Source organism: Mustelus asterias, chromosome 30 (genome assembly GCF_964213995.1).
Source record: "Mustelus asterias chromosome 30, sMusAst1.hap1.1, whole genome shotgun sequence".
In the NCBI taxonomy this organism is placed as follows: Eukaryota; Metazoa; Chordata; class Chondrichthyes; order Carcharhiniformes; family Triakidae; genus Mustelus; species Mustelus asterias.
In genome coordinates this window covers 19,769,176-19,788,816 of record NC_135830.1, presented here as the reverse complement: position 1 = coordinate 19,788,816, position 19,641 = coordinate 19,769,176, and the positions used below count along the sequence as shown (strand labels likewise).

Here is a 19,641-nt window from a genome sequence, read left to right as displayed (position 1 = left end):
CAAAACTGTACACAATACTCCAAATTCGGCCTCACCATTGCCTTATATGACCTTACCATAACACTCCAACTTTTATACTCATTGACAGAAGTTATTCTCCGTTTTGGGGTACCCAAAATGGTGAGCTCAGATAATGGACCACATTTTGTGGCTCGGATCAAGACTGAATTGTGCGAAGCGCTCGTAATTAAACAACAACTGCACTGCGCGTATCACCCTCAGGCAGCAGGAATTGTGGAAAGAGCCAACCGGACTTTAAAAGAAAAATGATCTAAATTGACTGAAGAAACTGGGTTAAATTGGCTAAAGGTGTTGCCCTTTGCACTGTTTCACACGCGGGTGACTCTCCATTCGCGGACCGGACTGTCAGCTGCAGAGATAGTCTACGGTCGGCCAATGAGGACTCCCTGGGATGCCCATGAAAAACCCCTGGAAGGAGTAGACCTCCATGTGATGGGGGAACAGATGCAGAATTATTTGAAGCAATTAACACTTTCTCTGAAGTTTCTCCACTCACAGGTGAAACAGGCACACCTCCCAGTGACAGCAAGGACAGCCACCCCTCGATATCCAGTGATCGAACCCGGAGACTACGTATTGGTGAAGAACTGGGATAGAAAGAAGCTGGGACAACACTGGAGCGGACCTTTTCAAGTACTACTGACCACCCCGACTTCCGTCAAGCTTGAAGGACGTTCAAGTTGGATTCACCTATCCAACTGCAAGAAGATAGTCTCCAACCCAGATACGAACACAGGATGAAGATCTTCATGATATTTTTTGGACATTCTGGACTATTTGGCCTTAATGGCCACTCGGTAGTGAAAGAGCGAACTACCCGGGGACTGCATGCCAATACCTATCTATATATTTATACTGAAAAATTGAATGTAAGCAAGTGTTGGGTTTGTACCCACATCCCCGTCCATTCGAGGGAAGGAATTCCTCTCCAATCCCTCCCATTCCACATAGGAGAGACAGTTGAATGGATTCTTATGGCCTCAGCATTGGAACAACTGGCAAACGTAACAGCGGCAGAAGCCAGGGCAACTGGACAGGCACTGGCCGAGGTCTCGGCTGAGCTGGTGGCTGTCCGGACCGTGGCCATACAGAATCGACTGGCTTTGGATTATCTGTTAGCCTCGCAGGGAGGAATGTACGCCATTGTAGGTCAGGAATGCTGTACTTATATCCCAGACGCCTCTGAAAATATCACCAACCTGGCCGACCATATTAAGAGACAGGCTGATCAAATTCAAGAGGTTGACCGTGAATTTCATCATTATGACCCACCGGGTTGGTTAGGATGGCTGGGTCACGGATTATTTGATTGGATCTTTAAGGCCTTCATGTTACTACTACTACTGCTACTGGGGATAGGGTTGCTTGGCTGCTTGTGCAAATGCATTTTTAATCGGGTCTTGGATCTACCTATTTAATTAGTTGTCATGATATGACAAAAGGAGGGAATGTGAAGTTGTACGAACTAAGGAATAGCATGATGGGAAAATTGGTCAGCTATTTGGTACAATATAAGCAAGGCTGACTCCGCATAACTTTAAGGCTGTGTGAGTAAATAAAACAAGATAAGGTCAGGGATGACGGAGTCACCGACCTTCTTCTGTTCCATCAAAGGACAAGATAAGGGTATGAATGATGAGACAAAGAGTTCTAGGAGGTCAGCAAGTTATGACATGATTAATGACATTGCTTATGATTCTATTACTAATCGAATTCCTGAATATGCTCTGGTCACGCAAACTGATAAGACTGTTCTCTTCCTGTGGGGGAGCACTTCAGCAGTCACGGGCATTCAGCCTTGGATCTTCAGGTAAGCGTTCTCCAAGGCGGCCTTCACGACACACGACAGCGCAGAGTCGCTGAGCAGAAACTGATAGCCAAGTTCCGCACACATGAGGACGGCCTAAACCGGGATGTTGGATTTATGTCACATTATCAGTAACCCCCACAGCTTGCCTCCTGGACTTGCAGAATTCCACTAGCTGTTCTGTCTGGAGACAATACACATCTCTTTAACCTGTGTTGAATGCTCCCTCCACCCACATTGTCTGTACATTTAAGACCTGGCTGGCTGTAGAGATTTGCATTCTAATCAGTATTCTGTAATTTGATTTCTGTGTCTGTTTGAGAACAGATATCCACTCCATCTGACGAAGGAGCTGTGCTCCGAAAGCTTATGGTATTTGCTACCAAATAAACCTGTTGGACTTTAACCTGGTGTTGTGAGACTTCTTACTGTGCCCACCCCAGTCCAACACCGGCATCTCCACCTCATTGATGTCGACAGGGACATGTTCTCCTTTACGCTTCCTGAAGTCGATGACAATCTCCTTCGTTTTGTTAACATTGAGGGAGAGATTAATGTTGCCGCAGACATATATCAGACATTCAGTGCCATTCAACCCTTTAAATGTGTGAGACATACTGTCTCAAAGCACATCTCACCACGTGCACACTGAGAATCCTAGGGTGGAGAACTGGGACATTCTGTCTCCCAAACTGTTTTGCATGTTGGGGCATGCCCCTTTAGGAGAATGGGTCAGGTGACTCAGGACACAAGCTCCACCTCGGGTGGAGTTTACCATGCCAGTCTTAGAATCATAGAATTCGACAGTGCAATAGGAGGCCATTCGTCCCATGAAGTCTGCACCGACCACAATCCCACCCAGGTCCTATCTCCATAACTCCAGGCATTTACCCTAGCTCGTCCCCCTGACACTAAGGGACAATTTAGCACGGCCAATTCACCTAACCTGCACATCTTTGGATTTTGGCAGGAAACCGGAGCACCCGGAAGAAACCCACGCAGACACGGGGAGAACGTGCAAACTGCACACAGACAGTGACCCAAGCTGGGAATCGAACCTGGGTCCCTGGCACAGTGCTAACCACTGTGCCACCGTGTTGCCCCTTATGCTGACTGTGCTCGAGAATAGACGTGTTAATCAACAGTTTTAGTTGGTTTACTCCCACCTATCTCGTGGTCTTTTATTGGTCCATTTTAGACCTCATAGATAAGATGAAAACATCCAACACTGTTCACACTGAGAATCCAAGGGTGGAGAACTGGGACATCCTGTTTCCAAACATATCCCACCCTGCTCACACTGAGAATTCCAGGGTGGATAATTCTCACATCCATTTATCCATGTGCAAAAATTAATCTACGTCTGTGATAAAAGAGATATTAGGGGTTCACTGGTTAGTTTAACACAGAGAGTACCTGGTAGAGTTTGAACCAATATTTTAAACATCTCACATACGCCAGGAACATTTAAAATGGTCATGTTACCCAATGTGTCCCCAATGTGATAGATCAGATGGATTTGGAAATTCAGAGTAAATACTTTATTATCCTGCAAACCCTCACAACGACCAATTGGCTGGGTTTTGCAATATAAAGAACCATCGAATCCCTACAGTGCAGAAGGAGGCCATTCAGCCCATCAAACCTGCACCGACAATAATCCCACCCAGGCCCTTAACCCCTGCTAGTCCCCCTGATATTAAGGGGCAATTTAGCATGGTCAACCAACCCAACTCCCACATCTTTTGGACTGTGGGAGGAAACTGGAGCACCCGGATGAAACCAGGCAGACAGGGAGAGAACGTGCAAACTCCACACAGTCATAGAATCATAGAAACCCTACAGTGCGGAAGGAGGCCATTCGGCCCATCGAGTCTGCACCGACCACAATCCCACCCAGGCCCTATCTCCACATATTTACTTGCTAATCCCTCTAACCTACGCATCCCAGGACTCTAAGGGGCAATTTTTAACCTGGCCAATCAACCTAACCCGCACATCTTTGGACTGTGGGAGGAAACTGGAGCACCCGGAGGAAACCCACGCAGACACGGGGAGAATGTGCAAACTCCACACAGACAGTGACCCGAGCCGGGAATCGAACCCGGGACCCTGGAGCTGTGAAGCAGCAGTGCTAACCGCTGTGCTACCGTGCCGCCCTGAGGGCCTGAATCGAACCCGGGGTCCCTGGCGCTGTGTGGCAGCAGTGCTAACTGCTGTGCTGGACCCTCTGATTTGTAATGTGGAGCTGCCTGTGTCCAGCGGATTGCATGCCTGCAAATTATGGGCCTTCAGATTGAGGTACGATGTATTTACTCATCGTGTGGAGCAGTTTGGATGGAGATATTACTGGTTTATGCACAACAGGTGAAAAGGGGAGTTTTCCCCGAATTTCTGAATGATTTGGTTTATAATTTTATTGATTTCCAAAGCCCCTGACCCCCATTTCCAGATCTTAGCCAACAGAAGGCTTTCCATTGCAGGGAGATTACCCAGCATCCTGCAGTGGTGCATGTCCTGCACCCACACCATGGGGGAGAGGTGCGCAGGCGCAGTGGTGCCCAGTGTTGGGAGCATGCGCACTGATGGCGATGCTGAGCTTCTGGTCCGTCCGATCTCCTCAATGGTGAGGATGCGGAATCGCGGAGGGAGCCGTGGAGCCGGCGGCGGTACGGGGAAGGTTCCTAAACGCAGGGCGAAGGCCTCCAACCCCGAATCCGAACCTACGGCTCCCTCCTTCGCCACTATGGGTCTTTGTCCCGGGGAAAGACCCGGACTGACGGCCGCCATCTTGGTTCAGCGGGGCGCGGGGCGCATGCGCTACACTGGCAGTGACGTCACCCAGTGGGTGGGACTTCGGGGTCCTAGTGTCCGGCTGAGGTTTCCCCGCCTCGTTGGGTCCGTGGGACATGTTTATTTTCAGTGTGAGAGGTTGCAGCTCCTCTGTAGCTACTTGAAGGAGCTGCTGCTCAATGTTTGGTTACACTTCAGCTGCTAAGTTGTACTTGAAATTCAGCTGCTTGAAGTTGTACAACGTAAGAGTTTTAACAACACCAGGTTAAAGTCCAACAGGTTTATTTGGTAGCAAATACCATTAGCTTTCGGAGCGCTGCTCCTTCGTCAGATGGAGTGGAAATGTGCTCTCAAACAGGGCACAGAGACACAAAATCAAGTTACAGAATACTGATTCGAATGCGAATCCCTACAGCCAGCCAGATCTTAAAGATACAGACAATGTGGGTGGAGGGAGCATTAAGCACAGGTTAAAGAGATGTGTATCGTCTCCAGACAGGACAGCCCGCAAGTCCAGGAGGCAAGCTGTGGGGGTTACTGATAATGTGACATAAATCCAACATCCCGGTTTAGGCCGTCCTCATGTGTGCGGAACTTGGCTATCAGTCTCTGCTCAGCGACTCTGCGCTGTCGTGTGTCGTGAAGGCCGCCTAGGAGAACGCTTACCTGAAGATCCGAGGCTGAATGCCCGTGACCGCTGAAGTGCTCCCCCACAGGGGAGTTGTACAAGACATTGCTAAGACAAGAAGTTGTACAAGACATTGCTAAGGCCACACTTGGAATACTGTGTGCAATTCTGCTCACCCTATTATAGAAAGGATATTATTAAACTAGAAAGAGTGCAGAGAAGATTTACTAGGATGCGAATGGGACTTGATAGTTTGAGCTGTAAGAAGAGCTAGATAGACTGGGACTTTTTTCTCTGGAGCGTAGGAGGCTTAAGCGTGATCTTATAGAGGTCTATAAAATAATGAGGGGCACAGATCAGCGAGATAGTCAATATCTTTTCCCAAGGGTAGGGGAGTCTAAAACTAGAGGGCATAGGTTTAAGGTGCGAGGGGAGAGATACAAAAGTGTCCAGAGGGGCAACTTTTTCATGATGTGGTGTGCCGGCGTTGGACTGGGGTGAACACAGTAAGAGTTTTAACAACACCAGGTTAAAGTCCAACAGGTTTATTTTGTAGCAAACACCATAAGCTTTCGGAGCGCTGCTCCTTCGTCAGATGGAGTGGAAATGTGCTCTCAAACAGTGCACAGAGACACAAAATCAAGTTACAGAATACTGATTAGAATGCGAATCCCGACAGCCAACCAGGTCTTAAAGATACAGACAATGTGAGTGGAGGGATCATTAAATACAGGTTAAAGAGATGTGTATTGTCTCCAGACAGGACAGCCTGCAAGTCCAGGAGGCAAGCTGTGGGGGTTACTGATAATGTGACATAAATCCAACATCCCGGTTTAGGCCATCCTCATGTGTTCGGAACTTGGCTATCAGTCTCTGCTCAGCGACTCTGCACTGTCGTGTGTCGTGAAGGCCGCCTTGGAGAACACTTACCTGAAGATCAGAGGCTGAATGCCCGTGACCGCTGAAGTGCTCCCCCACAGGAAGAGAACAGTCTTGCCTGGTGATTGTCGAGTGGTGTTCATTCATCCGTTGTCGTAGCGTCTGCATGGTTTCCCCAATGTACCATGCCTCGGGACATCCTTTCCTGCAGCGTAACTTTTTCACACAGAGGTTGGTGAGTGGAACAAGCTGCCAGAGGTAGTCATTGAGGGGGGACGGGGTGGTATTTTGTCTTTTAAAAAGCATTTAGACAGTTACATGGGCAAGATGGGTATAGAGGGATATGGGCTAACTGGGACTAGCTTAGTGGTTAAGGAAAGGGGCAGCATGAACAAGTTGAGCCAAAGGGCTTGTTTCCATGCTTAAACTGTATGACCCGATAATCTTTGGCTGCCCAGTGCAGAGGAGGTTGAGTAAGTCAGAGGATCTTCCCACAGACTTGCACTTGGTTAAAACAGCAACTTGTAGATCCATGATGGGTAAGGCAGCAGGTAAACTCTGGCTGTCGGCCTCTCCTACTGTGGTCTTTTCTGTGGCCTAAGAGAGCAGCATGCAATTTTCAAAAAAGTTTTAAAGTGTATTTATCAGTGTCACACAAGTAGGTTTACATTAACACTGCAATGAAGTGACTGTGAAAATCCCCCAGTCGCCACACCCCGGTGTCTGTTCGGGTTACACTGAGGGAGAATTTAGCATGGCCAATGCACCCAACGCTCGGCCTTTTGGCTAAGATCAAGTGTAGTATGGATCGCCTGCACTTGGTTGAGGTCATTAGGTTACACTGAGGCTTCATGTGTTTCATATGAAGCAATTTTTAAAAGCGGCATCTCGGCCTTTTGGCTAAGATGCAAATGAGCTCAAGTCTTGGAGGAGGATCCTCCCCCTTCTCCAATCAGCTTGACTCATGTAGATCAGGCCCAGGACCATAAGACCATAAGACATGGGAGCGGAAGTAAGGCCATTCGGCCCATCGAGTCCACTCCACCATTCAATCATGGTTGATTTCAACTCCATTTACCCGCTCTCTCCCCATAGCCCTTAATTCCTCGAGAAATCAAGAATTTATCAATTTCTGTCTTGAAGACGCTCAACGTCTCGGCCTCCACAGCCCTCTGTGGCAATGAATTCCACAGACCTACCACTCTCTGGCTGAAGAAATTTCTCCTCATCTCTGTTCTAAAGTGACTCCCTTTTATTCTAAGGCTGTGCCCCCGCGTCCTAGTCTCCCCTGCTAATGGAAACAACTTCCCTACGTCCACCCTATCTAAGCCGTTCATTATCTTGTAAGTCTCTATCAGATCTCCCCTCAACCTCCTAAACTCCAATGAATATAATCCCACGATCCTCAGACGTTCATCGTATGTCAGGCCTACCATTCCTGGGATCATCCGTGTGAATCTCTGCTGGACCCGCTCCAGTGCCAGTATGTCCTTCCTGAGGTGTGGGGCCCAAAATTGCTCACAGTACTCCAAATGGGGCCTAACCAGTGCTTTATAAAGCCTCAGAAGTACATCCCTGCTTTTGTATTCCAGGATGGTTTTGGTCTCCCGTCCTGTCTTGTCAGCCTGGGTCTGAAATGTCTCAACTTGTTGAGACTCTGAATTGGATTTGATTTGATTGAATTGGAAAAGTATATTTAAAAAAAATGCACCCAACGCGCACGCATTTCGGACTGTGGGAGGAAACCGGAGCACCCGGAGGAAACCCGCGCAGACACGGGGAGAACGTGCAGACTCCACACAGACAGTGACCTGAGCCGGGAATCGAACCCGGGTCCCTGGTGCTGTGAGGCAGCAGTGCTAACCCCTGTGCCGCCGTATAAAGGTATCCACCGATACCTTTAACGCATTCCACAACCGATGGGCGGCGCCGTGGTTAGCACAGCCGCCTCACAGCAGCAGAGACCCGGGTTCAATTCCAGCCTCGGGTCACTGCCTGCGTGGAGTGTGCACATTCTCCCCGTGTCTGCATGGGTTTCCTCCCTCAGTCGGTAGGGTGGCACGGTGGCACAGTGGGTTAGCACTGCTGCCTCACAGCGCCAGGGACCCGGGTTCGATTCCCGGCTTGGGTCACTGTCTGTGTGGAGTTTGCACATTCTCCCCGTGTCTGCGTGGGTTTCCTCCGGGTGCACCGGTTTCCTCCCACATTCTGAAAGACGTGCTGGTTAGGGTGCATTGACCCGAACAGGCGCCAGACTGTGGCGACTGGGGGAATTTCACAGTAACTTCATTGCAGTGTTAATGTAAGCCTTACTTGTGACTGATAAATAAACTTTTACTTTAATTTATTTAAGGGCGGCACGGTAGCACAGTGGTTAGCACTGCTGCTTCACAGCTCCAGGGTCCCGGGTTCGATTCCCGGCTCAGGTCACTGTCTGTGTGGAGTTTGCACATTCTCCTCGTGTTTGCGTGGGTTTCCTCCGGGTGCTCCGGTTTCCTCCCACAGTCCAAAGATGTGCGGGTTAGGTTGATTGGCCAGGTTAAAATTGCCCCTGAGATGCGTAGGTTAGAGGGATTAGCGGGTAAATATGTGGGGGTAGGGCCTGGGTGGGATTGTGGTCGGTGCAGACTCGATGGGCCGAATGGCCTCCTTCTGCACTGTAGGGTTTCTATGATTCTATGTGGGTTAGGTGGATCAGCCATGCTAAAATAGCCCTTAGTGTCAGGGGGATTAGCAGGGTAAATATAGGGCCTGGGTGGGATTGTTGTCGGTGCAGGCTGGATGGGCCGAATGGCCTCCTTCTGCACTGTATGAAATCTATGATCCTATGTTACGGGGATAGAACAGAGCAATGAGACTGACTGGTTTCCCCTCCAGATAGCATGAAATGGATGGGCCAAATGACCTCATTCTCTACCCTAATGCCTCTATGATCTATACAGAACAATTTCAGCTCCTCCAATCTCTCCAACTGTGTGGGTTTCCTCCGGGTGCTCCGGTTTCCTCTCACACTCCAAAGATGTGTGTGTTAGGTGGATTGGCCGTGCTAAATTCCCCCTTAGTGTCAGGGTAAATGCGTAGGGTTAAGGGAATAGGGCCTGGGTGGGATTGTTTCCGCCGTAGACTTGATGGGCTGAATGGCGTCCTTCTACACTGTCGGGATTCTACGATGGGCAGCTCAGGGTACAGAGTGTTTCATTGATACTGGGAACAACAATCTGTTTTAGTTAGAAAGGTTCTCTTAACCATTGTTTGGACTTTGGTGTGAATTTTCACTGATTTTAACTTCAGGCTGTTTGAGCCACATCTTTGTGGAAGCAAAATAAGGAAGAATGTCCCCTGGAGAGTGCAAAATCCTACCAACCATCCTGGCTTGTGACAATTCACACCTCTTTAACCTGTGATTATCCCTCTCTCCATGCACACGGTTCGTACCTGTAAAGACTCTTTGGAGGTTTTGAAGAGGATACGAAAAAGATTTACCAGGATGTTGCCTGGTATGGAGGGCATTAGCTATGAAGGGAGGTTGGAGAAACTTGGTTTGTTCTCGCTGGAGCGACAGAGGTTGAGGGGAGACCTGATAGAAGTCTACAAGATTATGAGGGGCATGGACAGAGTGGATAGTCAGAAGCTTTTTCCCAGGGTGGAAGAGTCAATTACTCGGGGGCACAGGTTTAAGGTGCGAGGGACAAGGTTTAAAGGAGATGTACGAGGCAAGTTTTTTACACAGAGAGTAGTGGGTGCCTGGAATTTGCTGCTGGGGGAGGTAGTGGAAGCAGATACGATAGTGACTTTTAAGGGGCGTCTTGACAAACACATGAACAGGATGGGAATGGAGGGATATGGTCCCCGGAAGGGTAGGGGGTTTTATCTCAATCAGGCAGCATGATCAGCACAGGCTTGGAGGGGCCGAAGGGCCTGTTCCTGTGCTGTAATTTTCTTTGTTCTTTGACTCACACTCTAACCATTCTTCACATTCCAATCTGTAATTGTTTTGCAATTGCGTCTTTGTCTACCTCTCCACTCACCTGGTGAAGGAGCAGTGCTCCGAAAGCTCGTGATTCCAAATAAACCTATTGGACTTTAACCTGGTGTTGTGAGACTTCTTACTGTGCGCATAGAGACTAGCATTGTCTGTTCTGAACTTTGATCCTGTGCTGAGAGTGACACTGACTCTGTCTATTCCTTTTACAAACATTAGATTAGGATTTGAAAAACTTCCTGGCGATCTGACGTAATCACTGGATTCATCAGGACCTCGGTATCATCGGCCTTTGGATGTTGAAGGAGATATTTCCGTCTCTCCTGTGTAGAAAAACTTCAGACATCCGTGTGACTGGGAAAGCACCAAGACTCTCACACATATACACACACACACCCAAGTGAGAGTGTTCCCATAGAACCATAGAAACTTACAGCTCAGAAACAGGCCTTTTGGCCCTTCTTGTCTGTGCCGAACCATTTTATGCCTAGTCCCACTGACCTGCACTTGGACCATATCCCTCCACACCCCTCTCATCCATCAACCCGTCCAAGTTTTTCTTAAATGTTAAAAGTGACCCCGCGTTTACCACTTTATCCGGCAGCTCATTCCACACTCCCACCACTCTCTGCGTGAAGAAGCCCCCCCTAATATTCCCTTTAAACTTTTCTCCTTTCACCCTTAACCCATGCCCTCTGGGTTTTTTTCTCCCCTAGCCTCAGCGGAAAAAGCCCGCTTGCATTCACTCTATCTATACCCATCAAAATCTTATACACCTCTATCAAATCTCCCCTCAATCTTCTACGCTCCAGGGAATAAAGTCCCAACCTATTCAAGCTCTATCCCGGTGCGGGTGACTGTGGAAACACTGTAACAAGTCGCACAACCTGACAAAACCATCACAGCGCGGAGAAACTGTACACGTATTCAGTGCGTGTGGGTGGACAAGGCCTCAGCTGATCATCCAATTGGAGAGACTCAAGGAAACCGACGCCACGGAGAAACCGTGGAAATGTGGGGACTGTGGGAAAGGATTCCGATCCCCGTCTGTGCTGGAAACCCACCGGCGCAGCCACACTGGGGAGAGGCCATTCGGCTGCTCAGTGTGTGGGAAGGGATTCGCTCAGTCGTCCAGTTGGCGTAAACACCAGACAACTCACACCGGGGTGAGACTGTTCGCCTGCTCCACGTGCGGGAAGGGATTCACTCAGCAAACCCACCTTACCGCGCACCAGCTTGTTCACTCTGACACGAGGCCTTTTAAGTGCCCCGGCTGCGAGAAGAGCTTCAAAAGCAAAAAGAATCTGCTGACGCACCAGCGGGTTCACACCGGGGAGAGGCCGTACGCCTGCCCCGAGTGCGGGAAGGAATTCACTCAGTTGTCCAGCCTCCTGACCCACCAGCGAGTTCACACCGGGGAGAAACCGTTCACCTGCCCCGAGTGCGGGATGGCATTCACTCAGTTGTGCAACCTGTTGGACCACCAGCGAGTTCACACCGGGGAGAGGCCCTTCACCTGCTGTGTGTGCGGGAAGGGATTCGCTCAGTCATCCACCCTGCTGAGGCACAAGCGCATTCACACCGGCGTGAGGCCGTTCACCTGCTCCCAGTGTGGGAAGGGATTCACTCAGTCTGCCCACCTCACCTCGCACCAACGCGTCCACTCTGACGCCAGACCGTTCAAATGTTCAGACTGCGAGAAGAGCTTCAAAGGCAAAATGGATCTGCTGATTCACCAGCGGGTCCACACCGGGGAGAGGCCGTTCACCTGCTCCGTGTGCGGGAAGGGGTTCACTCAGCATTCCCTGCAGGTGAAACACCAGCGCACTCACGCCAGGGAGACGCTATTCATCTGCTCCGCGTGTGGGAAGGGATTCTCCAGTCCATCTACCCTGCAGACGCACCAGCGAGTTCACAAGTTGCAGGAGTTGGATTCTGCTGTTGTTGCTGCTGTTAGTCACAGCCAGGACTGAACCAAATTCTGACAGTCGGAGTTTCTTTGGGTTGCTGTTAATAATCACTGTGACTGGACTGGAGTTTAATATTCTCGATATGGGTTAATTAAATCAGCTTTGAGTGTTTGAGGCCTTGATTTCTCTGTATTGCCACTTTTAGGGAACTGTGGATCTGCACGCCCAGATCCCTCTGTATGTTAATGTTCCTAAGGGTAGCACAGTGGTTAGCACTGCTGCTTCACAGCTCCAGGGATCTGGGTTCGATTCCCGGCTTGGGTCACTGTCTGTGTGGAGTTTGCACATTCTCCTCGTGTCTGCGTGGGTTTCCTCCGGGTGCTCCGGTTTCCTCCCACAGTCCAAAGATGTGCGGGTTAGGTTGATTGGCTATGCTAAAAATTGCCCCTTAGTGTCCTGAGATGTGTAGGTTAGAGGGATTAGCGGGTAAGTATGTAGGGATATGGGGGTAGGGCCTGGGTGGGATTGTGGTCGGTGCAGACTCGATGGGCTGAATGGCCTCTTTCTGCACTGTAGGGATTCTATGATTCCTATGATTTCTCAAAGATTAAAGGAGACTGACTGATGTCCTGTTACCGACTGTTCCACTGTTGGGTCTTTTCTCTTCTGTTAATGGGAAAACCTGTATTTAAATCGCGCCTGTCGCAACTTCGAGAGGTCCCAAAGTGCTTTACAGCCAATGGAGTTCTTCTGAGGCGTACTTGCTGCTGTAATGTAAGAAATGCAGTGGCCAAATTATGCACAGCAGGATCCCATGAATCGAAATGTGATTGTGACCAGGGAATCTATTTAGTGATGTTTGTTGAGGGATAAATATTAAGTGGTAAACCAGGGGGAACTCCCCGGCTCTTTGGAATAACCTCATGGGGACTTTTACACCCGATCGGGAGGACAGATGGGGCCATGATTGATGGTTTCATCTGGAAGATGGGACCTGTGACAGTGCAGTGTTCCTTCAGTACTGGGTTTAACATTTCGTCCCTCATACCTTGAGTTACTCTTATGGACAAGTGTAAGATTTTAGTTCTCTTCGTTCTTAGAAGACACAAAAAAGTGGTTGAAGTCATTGCTAATTTTAAAGCATTTTATTAAGAAGCAACACCTTAGATACGATACACAGGGTAAATAGGCAGAAGACATACAACTTGTAACAGGCGTGAGGATGCATCTTTGCTTATTTTGGGGGAACACTGTGTTAGCTCTATGTGTAGAAGATTTAATTATATTGGGCAATGATTAATGGAGACAACTTGTCTGGGAGAACTGAGAGTTTAGGTCGAGCTGCTAAATGCATGTATTTGTAATGAAGTAAAGTGGATTTATGAGTAACTGTAGAGTTTGGAAATTTGCATTAGGGGATAGACAGAGACTTGACTTCTAACTTGTTAAATTTCAAAGGGGTGTAAAATACTTCTACAGCTTGCAGATGGACTCATTAGTGAACAAGTGAAGGTTATTGCATTTTATTTAACTCAAAAGGGGAGGCAGTAGGGAAAACAGAGAATGTTTATATTTTGGAAAAGTTAAGTTCAAAGCGGGACTAAGTACAATGGAATTGAAGAGAAAAGGGGGAAGAAAATGATATTTAAGAAAAGATTCAGAGTTGCATTGGCTGTGTGAAGAAGACCTTGTGGGAAGAGCTCTCTGCTCCGAGAATGTGTGAGGTTTGAATCAGCCAAGCAAGAAAAAGAAAAGTGGTCTTGTTTCTCTATATTCTTGGATTTCCACAGCAGGGTGAAATCAAGTGAGGCGTCGTCTGCCGTACAAATACTAAAATCACAGTAGTTTTGGCTTGGGTAATATTACTGGATTTTTAAGAGTTAAAAATCAATAATGTTGTCAGAAATCTGTTTGTTTTTGTGAGGAATGTTGGTAAACTATGTTTATTGTGTATATGTAATCTTGTGTGCTTAAGTTTTCTGTTCTCATCAATAAACCCTATTAATTTCTTAAATCCCAAAAGTGTTGCTGGAATTCTATGCTGCTGGGCTCAGTGGGTTTCTCTTATTCTCAGAATACAATTTAAAAGGTTGTGATCATTGAGTCAGGTTTCCCCCTTTGGGATTTGGCTTGTTCAACAATTAAAATCTGCTGAGGCCGTAACACAGGAGTGCGCGCTTTACTGATCCCAGATTGGACACATGGATGGCGAGAAGCAGGAGGATGCTGATCCCTGTGGCTGGACGTATCAGTTCCTTTGGAATGGTTTCCTGAGAAAAAATGTTAGGCCAAATCCAGGATGGATCACATTGAGAAGCTATTTTTGCCTTTAGTAATTTGTCCTCTTTTAAGATCTTTCATATCCCTTATTTATTTTGTCAATCACTTATTCAATTATCCAGGCATTTCCACATGTTAATTACACGACACTTAATATATCACATCTGCACACTTACCGCGGTATCCCAGTATCAGGCCCTGTAGACGGAGGCTTCCTTTCGAGGCTATGTGTAGCTACGGCACGGTAGCACAGTGGTTAGCACTGCTGCTTCACAGCTCCAGGGACCTGGGTTCGATTCCCGGCTCGGGGTCACTGTCTGTGTGGAGTTTGCACATTCTCCTCGTGACTGCGTGGGTTTCCTCCGGGTGCTCCGGTTTCCTCCCACAGTCCAAAGATGTGTGGGTTAAGTTGATTGGCCATGCTAAAATTGCCCCTTAGTGTCCTGAGATGTGTAGGTTAGAAGGATTAGCGGGTGGATATGGGGGTAGGGCCTGGGTGGGATTGTGGTCGGTGCAGACTCGATGGGCCGAATGGCCTCTTTCTGCACCGTAGGGTTTCTATGATTCTAAAGCTAATACAAAGACTCAAAATACAGTGCACTGATGTTGAAGATGTGACTTTATTTAACCAAACGATCGAATGGGAGAATGATATGAGGAAGCCGTGCACTCAAGGTACAGAATGCGGGCAGCCGGATATCAGTCTGAAGAACAATTGTGAAGACAATTATACATTCCCAAAATCATATTCCAGTAAACATTAACACAAATCAGTCAATAATCATCCTGTCATAATAATCAACAATAATCAACTCCAGCCAATAACAACACACATCATGACCCCATGGGTTGTCATTCATTACGAACATTATCTCCCTTCTGTTGCCCAGCAACATGGGACGCTGAACAGTGAAATGATTCCCACCGAATTGAACCCACGTGACTCTCGTCTGACCCTGAGAGATTCTTCATGTCTGCTCGCCAGCTGCATTATCTCTCGGAGTTGTATGACCCTATTCACAGGGCTAACATTGGTAGCCATCTTGTTCCCGTCCATTGCTGATAGCAATTACTTTTTTTAGTGAATCTATTGTTCCTTCCCTCTCCCTGTATTTTGTCACTGAATGAAGTTTCACAAAATGTAATCAAAAGCAAAGCACATGCATCTTGTAAATTCATAATACATGTTTTATACGAGAAATATTTGTTAATTATGCAGAGCTGTCTTCTATGGCAACAGCCCTGGCTGGCTTATGTTCCCATGATCCAAGATCATTTATTCTAAAGTTAGTGTCGTGTTAGTGTTCTTAAATCCATTATGTGTTTATCAGCCTAATTCGCCTCCCTATATCAGTTCCCCCTTTTGGCCATTGGCCAAGGAACAACTAAGGCTACTAAATTGATGAGTCTAAGTAACTAATCTTAGTCCTTACTAAGTGTTTCAACTTTCAGATTCTCTTCTTCTTTACCCTACCTGGAGAGCTGATGCCGTTCCTCCTGTGTGGACTTAGAAAGTTGTGCACTTCCATATTTGATCAGGTATACAATGACTACTAACACCAGGATCACCATGAAAATAATATAATCTCTTCCAGGGTCAACGTTCCCGGTGAGCCAATCCAACCTGAGAGCCAACCACCCAAGGTAAATGGTTCAGGGTCTTTGAGTTTCTCCACCTCCTTCTTGATGTGTACAACCAGATTAGTTAGGTTTACTGAACTGTCTGGTATGAAAGTGCAACACACTGATCTAATTACTGCACATGTCCCTCCCCTTGCTGCCAAGACGCAATCCAATGCCATTATAATCCCTCTGTATGCATGGCAACCATCTCGCCATTGATCATCGCAAGGGCAACTTCTGTATTGGCAACTTGTTCCCAATGGAGCACACAATAATCTCTCACATTGTTCTAACTACTCCATATTGGGTAAATATCATGCCGAAAACCATTCTCCTTCTGTCATAGCTCACCAGCGTCTTGGCAGGCAAGGGAGTTTATACACATGGTCGGCTTATGAAGAAAGTAAGGATGTGTGGGATAGAGGGAAAGTTGGCCGATTGGATAGGTAACTGGCTATCTAACAGAATAAGAAGTTTAACAACACCAGGTTAAAGTCCAACAGGTTTATTTGGTAGCAAAAGCCCCTTCTTCAGGTGAGTGGGAATTCTGTTCACAAACAGAGCATATAAAGACACAGACTCAATTTACATGAATAATGGTTGGAATGCAAATACTTACAACTAATCAAGTCTTTAAGAAACAAAACAATGTGGGTGGAGAGAGCATCAAGACAGGCTAAAAAGATGTGTATTGTCTCCAGACAAGACAGCCAGTGAAACTCTGCAGGTCCACGCAACTGTGGGAGTTGCGTGGACCTGCAGAGCAACTCCCACAGTTGTGTGGACCTGCAGAGTTTCACTGGCTGTCTTGTCTGGAGACAATACACATCTTTTTAGCCTGTCTTGATGCTCTCTCCACTCACATTGTTTTGTTTCTTAAAGACTTGATTAGTTGTAAGTATTCGCATTCCAACCATTATTCATGTAAATTGAGTCTGTGTCTTTATAAGTTCTGTTTGTGAACAGAATTCCCACTCACCTGAAGAAGGGGCTTAGAGTTCCGAAAGCTTGTGTGGCTTTTGCTACCAAATAAACCTGTTGGACTTTAACCTGGTGTTGTTAAACTTCTTACTGTGTTTACCCCAGTCCAACGCCGGCATCTCCACATCATATCTAACAGAAGACAGAGGGTGGTGGTGGATGGAAAATTTTCAGACTGGAAACCGGTTACCAGCGGAGTGCCACAGGGATCAGTGCTTGGTCCTCTGCTATTTGTCATTTTTATAAATGACTTGGAGGAGGGGGCTGAAGGGTGGATCAGTAAATTTGCTGATGACACCAAGATTGGTGGAGTAGTGGATGAGGTGGAGGGCTGTTGTAGGCTGCAAAGAGATATAGATAGGATGCAGAGCTGGGCTGAAAAATGGCAAATGGAGTTTAACCCTGACAAATGCGAGGTGATTCATTTTGGTCGGACAAATTTAAATGTGGATTACAGGGTCAAAGGTAGGGTTCTGAAGAATGTGGAGGAACAGAGAGATCTTGGGGTTCATATCCATAGATCTCTGAAGGTTGCCACTCAAGTGGATAGAGCCGTGAAGAAGGCCTATAGTGTGTTGGCATTCATTAACAGGGGGTTTGAGTTTAAGAGCCGTGGGGTTATGCTGCAACTGTACAGGACCTTGGTGAGACCACATTTGGAATATTGTGTGCAGTTCTGGTCACCTCACTATAAGAAGGATGTGGAGACACTGGAAAGAGTGCAAAGGAGATTTACCAGGATGCTGCCTGGTTTGGAGGGTAGGTCTTATGAGGAAAGGTTGAGGGAACTTGGGCTTTTCTCTTTGGAGCGGAGGAGGTTGAGAGGAGACTTGATAGAGGTTTATAAGATGATGAGGGGGATAGATAGAGTGAACATTCAAAGACTATTTCCTCGGGTGAGTGGAGCGGTAACTAGGGGGCATAACTATAGGGTTCATGGTGGGAGATATAGGAAGGATGTCCGAGGTAGGTTTTTTACTCAGAGAGTGGTTGGGGTGTGGAATGGACTGCCTGCAGTGATAGTGGAGTCAGACACTTTAGGAACATTTAAGAAGCTATTGGATAGGCACATGGAGTACTTCGGGATGATAGGGAGGAAATAGCTTGATCTGGGTTTCAGACAAAGCTCGGCACAACAACGTGGGCCGAAGGGCCTGTTCTGTGCTGTACTGTTCTATGTTCTATGTTCTACCTCTGGAAGTTTCTTTAGGGGAACAAGATCCCTTCCATCCAACAGGGAGCCAAGCACAGGCTCTATCTCCACGAATCCAATGTCCCATTTTTAAGTTGGATATTATGGTTCACTGAAGTAATATGATGTATTACACGACTGGTCATTACTGGGTGGGTTCAGGCATAGCATACTCCTTGGGCTTATTGTATAATCACTTTCACTTACCCCTAAGTTTTCCCAGAACCTCCCAACTTCTCTGTGCAATAGATTTCTCTCGGTGTAGGTGCTGCTTTAAATCTAGACTAGGAACTGATCCTACTAAATTATAAACAAGTGTGTACCTCTACGTACAGTTAGCCTTCCTGCACAGGCCCCACTGTTGTGAAACTACTCCTTTACCTCCTAACTTAAAAATCCTAATATGTAATATTCTCCAGTGTGTGCCAAATATAAGTATTAACCTATGTTTCCTGATGAAGATGCTGAATGATCTTAGATGCTGGTCCCTTTTGAGCCAATATCTGCATATTCAGTACTAGAAAAAATGGAAACACATATATTCATTATAAAAATTGCCACAATTCTCCCTTTACACAAATTTTGACTGCTGGTCAATGTTAAACGAGCAAAATTCAATTATATCCCACATTACAATCACGGTACACTTGATGTGGTCTTCTCGTCATCAATGTTGGGGGTTGTCCCATTGTCCTGCCGCTGGGATATGGACTTGGGCTTGGCTTGTCTTTTTTCAAGAGCTTTCACAACTCTATAAAACATAAGATTTAAGACTTATCTAGACAGCCATATGAACGGAGTGGGAATGGAGGGATACAAAAGAATGGTCTAGTTTGGACCAGGGAGCGGCGCGGGCTTGGAGGGCCGAAGGGCCTGTTCCTGTGCTGTATTGTTCTTTGTTCTTTGTTCTTTGTTCTATAAGCCTGATGCCTCACAGCATTAAGTTAGTTCCTTATCAATTCAATCATTCCTGTCTCTTCCCCTCTAATACCACCCTGATTCTTTTGCACTATTATCTGACTTAACCTAATTTGCTCATCTACAATTTCAAATTACTCCAGCAAAGTTCTCAAGCTACTCCAAGAGCCATTATTACCCCCTGTTCAGGCGGATTATAAATCCACTAGGGCGATCTATTGATACTTACCCCTTCAGGATTATTTATTGAGATAAGGTTTTAACTGAGTCCAGTGTCGCCACCACGGCCTGTGTTTCTCATCAATGAGGACACATGTTTGTCCGGCAATTGAGGACCTCCCCACTTGACTCCCAAACCTTTCCTGTCTGCCATAAGTTTCAGCATTACCCTATCCCCTCGTGTAAGTAACTTAGGAGTTTTCTCCTCTGCTAGTTTTGTCCAGTCTCTGTGCTGCTAAAGGGTAACCACATGTACTTTAAGAGAAAATAAGTGATCAATTAATTCTCTAATGCACTGAAACACTGCACTTCGGCTGATAAGTTCTCCCCCTCCGATATCACATCCCCTGGGAGGCGCATTGCTCTTCCCCTCATCAGTTCAAAAGGGGTTAACCCTGTTCCTCGAGA

General features: G+C 47.0%; 2 protein-coding genes across 2 annotated transcripts in view; one reads left to right on the top strand and one right to left on the bottom strand.

Annotated features, from left to right (window-relative positions):
• Positions 1-15,213, top strand: part of LOC144480693 (uncharacterized) — a 55,844-nt gene extending 40,631 nt beyond the window's left edge. Inside the window, exons 6-8 of the mRNA XM_078200288.1 lie at positions 4,261-4,672; positions 11,060-11,973; positions 15,191-15,213. Coding sequence (XP_078056414.1) covers positions 4,261-4,672; positions 11,060-11,973; positions 15,191-15,213 — 1,349 coding nt within the window. The remainder of the gene's footprint in view (positions 1-4,260; positions 4,673-11,059; positions 11,974-15,190) is intronic.
• The window catches only part of LOC144480946 (uncharacterized), an 81,909-nt gene that overhangs the window by 44,229 nt on the left and 18,039 nt on the right, over positions 1-19,641 (bottom strand). The gene's annotated exons all lie outside the window — the stretch shown is intronic.